This window comes from Colobus angolensis, unplaced genomic scaffold (assembly GCF_000951035.1).
Source record: "Colobus angolensis palliatus isolate OR3802 unplaced genomic scaffold, Cang.pa_1.0 Scaffold420, whole genome shotgun sequence".
NCBI lineage: Eukaryota > Metazoa > Chordata > Mammalia > Primates > Cercopithecidae > Colobus > Colobus angolensis.
Window position 1 is genome coordinate 527,252 of NW_012117600.1, and position 9,107 is coordinate 536,358.

At 46.5% G+C, this 9,107-nt stretch overlaps 1 protein-coding gene across 1 annotated transcript in view; it reads left to right on the forward strand.

Annotated features, from left to right (window-relative positions):
* Positions 1–9,107, forward strand: part of NUSAP1 (nucleolar and spindle associated protein 1) — a 59,507-nt gene that overhangs the window by 43,134 nt on the left and 7,266 nt on the right. The window contains exons 7-8 of the mRNA XM_011956679.1: positions 3,168–3,384; positions 8,170–8,286. Of these exons, the coding sequence (XP_011812069.1) occupies positions 3,168–3,384; positions 8,170–8,286 (334 nt within the window). The remainder of the gene's footprint in view (positions 1–3,167; positions 3,385–8,169; positions 8,287–9,107) is intronic.

Genomic DNA, 9,107 nt, shown 5'->3' on the forward strand with positions numbered 1-9,107 from the left:
CTCAGTTCACTGCAACCTCTGCCTCCTGGGTTCAAGCGATTCTCCTGCCTCAGCCTCCCAAGTAGCTGGGACTACAGGTATGTGCCACCATGCCCGGCTAATTTTTTGTATTTTTAGTAGAGATGGGCTTTCATCATGTTAGCCAGGATGGTTTCAATCTCCTGACCTCATGATCCGCCCGCCTCAGCCTCCCAAAGTGCTGGTATTACAGGCGTGAGCCACCGTGCCTGGCCCATAGTGATGTTTTAATACCTATATTGTATGGTAGTCAGATCAGGGTAATTAGCATATCCATCATCTCAAACAGTTATCATTTCTTTGTATTTAGTATCCTCCTTCTAGCTATTTGAAACCACCATGCCCAGCTAATTTTGCAAGGTCTCACTATGTTGTCCAGTCTGGTCTTGAACTCTTGGGCTCAAGTCACCCTCCCGCCTTGGCCAACCAAAGTGCTGGGATTACAAACATGCAATTGCACCAGCCTTTCTTTTTTTTTTTTCCAGATGGAGTCTCACTCCATTGCCTAGGCTGGACTGCAGTGGTGAGATCTTGACTCACTGTAATCTCCTCCTCCCAGGTTCAAGTGATTCTCAGCCTCCCAAGTAGCTGGGACTACAGGCATGTACCACCACAACCGGCTAAGTTGTCATTTTTAGTAGAGACGGGGTTTCACCATGTTGGCCAGGCTGGTCTCAAACTCCTGACCTCAGGTGATCTACCTGCCTTGGCCTCCCAAAGTGCTGGGATTACAGGCGTGAGCCACTGCACCTGGCTGCACCCGGGTATACATACCTCTTAAATTTCTCATTCAAATCATGAATTGTTTTCCTGATTTCATTGACTTGTCTGTATTATTTTGTGTGTCTCACGGAGTTCTCCTAAGATTATTATTTTGAATTCTTTTTCTGGTATTTCATATATTTCCCTATGAATTGGGTTATTGGAGAATTACCATTTTTCTTTGGAGGTGACTTGTTTCCCTACATTTTCATGGTTTATGTGTCCTTGCATCGATTTCTACACATCTGTTAGGAAAGTGACCTCTTCCAATTTTATAGAGGAGGTTTCATAGGGAAGAACATACTTATATAAATAGGTCTTGGGGTGTCAGTTAAGTGGGGTGTGTTGGCCTTGGTTCTAAGCGGGCACAGGAATATAGTCTCTGTGTAGTTTCTTCAGCTGTAGTGCATTTGAGTGGCATTTGTAAGTCTCTCAGTAGCCTCGGCTAAGAGAGTTGGTGGTGATTGGTGGCTTTGCCAGGTTTGGGACCGTGGGGCTGTTTCTCAGCCCTGATATGCAGTTGCATGGCTGCTTGGCTGACCTTGGGGCATATCTACCAGAGGCTGCTTACAACACTGCCTCTCAGGCCCTTACCAGGAGTACAGGGGCGTTGGGCAGGTCAGGGGCTTCTCTGCAGGGGTGAGGCATCTCACAGCTGTTTCTCAGGCCCTAGCCACAGGCACATAGCCACTCAGCCAGCACCGGAGTACTCCCAAAGTACTGGGATTATAGGTGTGAACCATCTCACCCAGCCTGCCCATGTTTTAATCAGATTTTTTTTTCCTGTTCCTCCAATGTAGTTTTTAAAACTTAAAAATATCTTTAAGTTTAGAAGTCTATTTATTGAATTAGCTTAGAATATGAAGTACCTATAATTGGTAGTTCTGATTTCATTTAAGAATACCATGACCCAGGTGGCTCATGCCTGTAATCCCAGCACTTTGGGAGCCCGAGTCGGGTGGATCACCTGAGGTCAGGAGTTCAAGACCAGCCATGACCAGCATGGTGAAACCTCGTCTGTACTAAAAATACAAAATTATCTGGGCATGGTGGTGCACACCTGTAATCCCAGCTGCTTCAGAGGCTGAGGCAGGAGAATCGCATGAACCCAGGAGGTGAAGGTTGCAGTGAGCCAAGACCATACCATTGCACTCCAGCCTGGGCGACAGAGCGAAACGTTGTCTCAAAAAAAAAAACCACCATGGTCAGAGGGTTGGCCCTTCACTGCAATGTACAGGTGGGTCTGGACTTCACACCAGAAGATACCATTAATTGAATGAAGGCTCATTGTTATTTTATGAACCATTAGGAAAAATCAGACTAGGCTTGGTGGCTCAGGCCTGTAATCCCAGCCCTTTGGGAGGCCAAGGCGGGCAGATCACGAGGTCAGGAGTTCAAGACCAGTCTGGCCAACATAGTGAAACCCCATCTGTACTAAAAATACAAAATTAGCCAGGCGTGGTGGTGCATGCCTGTAATCCCAGCTACTGGGGAGGCTGAGGCAGTAGAATCACTTGAACCTGGGAGGTAGAGGTTACAGTGAGCCAAGATGACACCATTGCACTCCAACCTGGGCGAAAGAGCGAAACTCCATCTCAAAAACAAAAAAAGAAAAAAATTAGCCAGGCACAGTGGCACACACCCATACTCCCAGCTACTCAGGAGGCTGAGGCAGGAGGATGGCTTGAACCTAGGAGGCAGAGGTTGTAATGAGCTGAGATCACACCACTGCACTCCAGCCTGGGTGACAGAGCCAGAACCTGTCTCAAGAAAAAACCCTACAAATTAACTATTGACATCTTATGAATTGTAAAAACACATCCCAATTTCAGAGATGTTAAAATGTAGAAAAAATACTATCAGTGAATCAATCAAATACATTTGTGGCAATTTGCCATATGTAAAGAATGGGTTTACATATTCTACATATTACATATTACATATATTACATATTACATATTACATGTAAAGCATGGGTTTATTTCTCTACTACTCAAATGAATGACATTCTTTTAGGAAGATACAAGACCTGTTCTCACCACTCATCTAGCATAGCAGTCTTCTGCTCCCTGTGACTTCCCCTCACAAGGAGGAGGAGGAGGAGGAGGAGAGAGGAAGGAGGAAGAAGAAGAAGAAGAAGAAGGGGAGTTTTTGGCTTGCCTCTTGGACTGTAATGAGACTTCCAGGCCTATTCCTCCAGCACCATCACAGGGAAAGCAGAAAAGACAAGAACGTATTTTACAAATAACGTTAGTTGATATGTGATTTACTTTAGCATTAGCCTTTTAAGAATATGTCTGTTCTGCAAAAGAGGTTCATTCCTATGACAAGTATTAATTGAGGCCCTTTTCACTGCTTGCTGATAGTCAAGTGGTTTTATTTATAAGCTAGACACAAGTTACTCTTGCCACAGTACTCATGTCTTGTACTCTGCTGTCCTATTTAGGTTTTCAGCTGCTACTAAAGATAATGAGCATAAGCGTTCACTAACCAAGACTCCAGCCAGAAAGTCTGCACGTGTGACCGTGTCTGGGGGCACCCCAAAAGGTGAGGCTGTGCTTGGGACACACAAATTAAAGACCACCAAGGGGAATTCTGCTACTGGTAAAAAATAAATAAATCGGGCCGGGCACGGTGGCTCAAGCCTGTAATCCCAGCACTTTGGGAGGCCGAGACGGGCGGATCACGAGGTCAGGAGTTCGAGACCATCCTGGCTAACATGGTGAAACCCCGTCTCTACTAAAAAATACAAAAATTGCAGGGCGCGGTGGCTCAAGCCTGTAATCCCAGCACTTTGGGAGGCCGAGACGGGCGGATCACGAGGTCAGGAGTTCGAGACCATCCTGGCTAACATGGTGAAACCCCGTCTCTACTAAAAAATACAAAAAACTAGCCGGGCGAGGTGGCTGGCGCCTGTAGTCCCAGCTACTCGGGAGGCTGAGGCAGGAGAATGGCGTAAACCCGGGAGGCAGAGCTTGCAGTGAGCTGAGATCCAGCCACTGCACTCCAGCCTGGGCGACAGAGCGAGACTCCGTCTCAAAAAAAAAAAAAATAAAATAAAATAAATAAATCTGCTTCATTTTTAAGCCATATAACTTCCCAAAATGATCAGGTGTATCTGTTTTCTTTTCTTTTTTTTTTTTTTTTTTGAGATGGGAGTTTCACTTTTGTCACGCAGGCTAGAGAGCAATAGCGTGATCTTGGCTCCCTGCAACCTCTGCCTCCCAGGTTCAAGCAATTATCCTGCCTCAGCCTCCTGAGTAGCTGGGATTACAGACACGCACCACCACGCCCAGCTAATTTTGTATATTTAATAGAGACGGTTTCGCCATGTTGGTCAGGCTGGTCTCAAACTCCTGACCTCAGGTGATCCGCCCACCTCGGCCTCCCAACGTGCTAGGGTTACAAGAGTGAGCCACTGCGCCCGTCCTGTATCTGTTTCCTTAAACCCTTTCCATTTCTATAAAATCAAAAACAAAAATTTTACCATAGTATATTTTTCATTGTGTACTAGTGAGGGAAATGCCAGAGACATAAGCAAAAACCAGATAGCTGCCTGAGAGCTCCATCTAATCCTAAAATGGCGACCCTCCAGGAAGGGCACTGTGCCCCTTGTAGGACTCCGGGATCGGAGGACGAGCACAGTATTCGTTACAGCCTCAGATTGGTCCTGGAGGACTCTGACACTAACAGGATCCCAGACCATAGACTTCATGTTTCAAGATTCAACCATGTTGACTCATTTTCACTGTATTTTTCAGTGGTATGGGTATGTGTCAGTTTATCTATTTTACTATTCATGAACATGTGGGTGGTTCCAGCTTTCATTATTATATATGATGTTGCTATGAATGCTCTTAAACATGTCTCCTGGGTACATGTGCAAGAGTTTCCCTAGACCTAGGAGCAGAACAGCTGGATTGGAAAATATGCAGATATTTACTGTCTTGGATGAATTGTACCAATCTATGCTTCCAGCAGCAGTGTATGGCAGCCCCTTATTCTACTCCTTGTCAGCATTTGATATTGATACAGTGGGATAGCTTGAACACGGGGTTTTGTGCTTTCTTTAACTAGGTGGTCTTAGATCCTGATTGCTGTTTCACAGATGTGGGCAAGGGTTCACATTTGGCAATGACCTGTGGCTTCCCCCTGTGAAAAGAAAGGATTGGGCCGGGCGCGGTGGCTCAGGCCTGTAATCCCAGCACTTTGGGAGGCCGAGACGGGCGGATCACGAGGTCAGGAGATCGAGACCATCCTGGCTAACACGGTGAAACCCCGTCTCTACTAAAAAATACAAAAAAACTAGCCAGGCGACGTGGCGGACGCCTGTAGTCCCAGCTACTCGGGAGGCTGAGGCAGGAGAATGGCATAAACCCGGGAGGCGGAGCTTGCAGTGAGCTGAGATCCGGCCACTGCACTCCAGCCTGGGCGGCAGAGCGAGAGAGCGAGACTCCGTCTCAAAAAAAAAAAAAAAAAAAAAAAAAAAAAGGATTGGCCGGACACAGTGTCTCTTGCCTGTAATCCCAGCACTTTGGGAGGCCGAGGTGGATGGATCCCTTGAGGTCAGGAGTTCAAGACCAGCCTGGCCAACATGGTGAAATCCTATCTCTACTAAAAATACAAAAATTAGCCAGGCGTGGTGGCATGCATCTATCGTCCTAGCTACTCAAGAGGCTGAGGTAGGAGAATCGCTTGTACCAGGAAGCAGAGGTTGCAGTGAGCCGAGATTGTGCTACTGTACTCCAGCCAGCCGGGGCAATACAGTGAGACCCTGTCTCAAAAAGAAGAAAAAAAAAGAGAGAGAGAAAGGATTAACTGATGGCCAACTGTAGCAAAAAGGCTAACTAAACTACACCATCCTTAGGCTGGGCATGGTGGCATGGAGATCAACCTGGCCAACATGGCAAAACCTCGTCTCTACTAAAATTACGAAAATCAGCCGGGCGTGGTGGCACTTGTCTGTAATCTCAGCTACTCGCTTGAGAATCACTTGAACCCAGGAGGCAGAGGTTGCACTGGGCTGAGATCACATCACTGCACTCCAGCCTGGGAGACAGAGCAAGACTCCATCTCAAAAAAATGAAAATAAACTATACCATCCTGGATATTTTTAGCTTCACGGTACAAATATTCATATTCTTTTTTGTTTGAGATGGAGTCTCGCTCTATCACCCAGGCTGGAGTGCAGTAGCACCATCTCGGCTCACTGCAACCTCCGCCTCCTGGGTTCAAGCGATTCTTCTGCCTCAGTCTCCTGAGTAGCTGGGACTACAGGTGCCCACCACCACGCCTGGCTAATTTTTGTATTTTTGGTAGAGATAGGGTGTCACCATATTGGCCAGATTGGTCTCGAACTCCTGACCTCGAGATCTGCCCGCCTCCACCTCCCAAAGTGCTAGGATTACAGGCGTGAGCCACCGCGCCCAGCCAAAAATTAAAATTCTGAAGTGATAAGAGCCCTTATTAATAATATTCCTGACTTTAAACAATCCTGCCTCAGCCTTCCAAAGTGCTGAGATTACAGGTATGAGCCACCAGGCCATGAATCTCCTCTACTATGTGATTAGGTTCTTTTTATGTTTATTTATGTTAATGATAATACTATTAATAGTATGTAATTTTTATGGGACTTGTCAGAGAAATAAGCTGAAAAGTTACCGTTCTTTCTTTCAACAAAATTCTAAACTCCCATCTGATCTTAGGAAATGTCATGATATTCAAAACATTTACAAAGCTACTTAGCAAAGGAAACTAATCTCAATGCTTAGCTTTCCTCAATTATTGCTTTCTTCTCTTTTCTCCATTTGAAACCTTATTTCAGACTCTTTCATCTATTTCTGACAATCTATTCACGTAGATTGGCTTAGTCCTTTGGGGCTGCTATTATATAATAAAGCACCGAAGACTGTGTCTTATCAACAGCAGTAATTTCTCTCTCACAGTTCTGGAGGCTGGATGAGGGCAGATCAGGGCACTAGCATGATTCTGGCGAGGGCTCTTTTCCAGGTAGCAGACCACCAACTTCTTGTTGTATGCTCATGTGGCAGAAAGAGAGCTAGAGAAAATTCTGTGGGGTCCCTGAATCCCATTCATGACCTATTTACCTCCCAAAGCCCTACTTCCTTACACCAGTCGTATTGACGGTTAGGATTTCAATATGAATTTGGGGTTGCAGGAGATACAAACATTCAAGCTATAACTTTTTTTGTTCTTTGAGACAGAGTCTTACTCTGTTGCCAGGCTGGAGTGCTGTGGCGTGATCTCAGCTTGCTGCAACCTCCAACTTCCTGGTTCGAGGGATTCTCCTGCCTCAACCTCCTGAGTAGCTAGGATTACAGGCACGTGCCACCACGCCTGGCTGATTTTTGTATTTTAGTAGAGACAAAGTTTCACTATGTTGGCCAGGATGGTCTCAATCTCTTGACCTCATGATCCGCCTGCCTCGGCCTCCCAAAGTGCTGGGATTATGGGATTACAGGCATGAGCCACTGCACCTGGCCTTTTTTTTCTTTTTTTTTTCTTTTTTTTTTTTTTTTTTTTTTTGAGATGGAGTCTTGCCCTATCACCCAGACTGGAGTGCAATGGCACAGTCTCAGCTCACTGCAAGCTCCACCTCCTGGGTTCAAGTGATTCTCCTACCTCAGCCTCCCAAGTAGCTGGGATTACAGGCATGTGCCACCACACCTGATAAATTTTTTTTTTTTTCTGAGATGGAGCCTTGCTTTGTCGCCAGGCTGGAGTGCAGTGGCACAATGTCAGCTCACTGCAACTTCTGCCTCCCGGGTTCAAGCGATTCCCCTGCCTCAGCCGAGTAGCTGGAACTACAGGCATGCACCACCACACCCAGCTAAGTTTTTTTTTTTGTTTTTGAAACTGAGTTTCACTCTTGTTGCCCAAGCTGGAGTGCAATGGTGCAATCTCGGCTCACCTCAACCTCCGCCTTGCAGGTTCAAGCAATTCTCCTGCCTCAGCCTCCCAAGTAGCTAGGATTACAGGCGCCCACCACCACCCCAGCTAATTTTGTACTTTTAGTAGAGATGGGGTTTCTCCATGTTGGTCAGGCTGGTCTTGAACTCTCGACCTCAGGTGATCCACCCAACTCGGCCTCCCAAAGTGCTGAGATTACAGGCGTGAGCCACCACACTCCCAGAAAATTTTTTGTATTTTAGTAGAGACAGGGTTTCACCATGTTGGTCAGGATGGTCTTAATCTCCTGACCTCCTGATCCACCCACCTCAGCCTCCCAAAGTGTTGGGATTACAGGCGTGAGCCACCATGCCCAGCCTATAACATGTATTTTTAAGATTGAGAAGTAACACTTTGATAAACACTTTAACAGGTCTTTGTTTCTAATTAAGCTCTTGGGTTTCTTTGGTGTGTTTTTAGTTATTACCCCATTCAAGTTGGCAACTGAGGCAACGCAGACTCCAGTCTCCAATAAGAAACCAGTGTTTGATCTTAAAGCAAGTTTGTCTCGTCCCCTCAACTATGAACCACACAAAGGTACGTGGGAGTGTTTTAAGCTATAGGCCTATAAAATACTTAACATTGGTGGGATGCAGTGGCTCATGCCTACTAAAAATACAAAAATTAGCCAGGCATGGTGGCGGGCACCTGTAATCCTAGCTGCTTGGGAGGCTGAGACAGGAGAATTGCTTGAACCTGTTAGGCGGAGGTTGCAGTGAGCCAAGACCACGCCATTGCACTCCAGCGTGGGCAACAAGAGTGAAACTCCATCTAAAAATAAAAATAAAGTGACAACTTAAGAATGAACAAATTCTGCGGCTGGGCGCAGTGGCTCTCACCTGTAATCCCAGCATTTCGGGAGGCTGAGGTGGGCAGATCACTTTAGTTCAGGAGTTTGAGATCAACCTGGCCAACATGGTGAAACCCCGTCTCTACTGAAAAAAAATAAGAAAATTAGCCTGGCGTGGTGGTGGCACCTGTAATCCCAGCTACTTGGGAGGCTGAGGCAGGAGAATTGCTTGAACCTGGGAGGCAGAGGTTGCAATGAGCCAAGATTGCACCACTGCACTCCAGCCTGGGCGACATAGTGAGACCATGCCTCAAGAAAACAAAAATAGGCCGGGCGTAGTGGCTCACACCTGTAATCTCAGCACTTTGGGAGGCCAAGGCGGGTGGACCACAAGGTCAGGAGATCGAGACCATCCTATCTAACATGGTGAAACCCCGTCTCTACTAAAAATACAAAAACAAAATTAGCCAGGCATGGTGGCGGGTGCCTGTAGTCCCAGCTACTCAGGAGGCTGAGGCAGGAGAATTGCACGAACCCCAGAGGCAGAGGTTGCAGTGAGCCAAGGTCG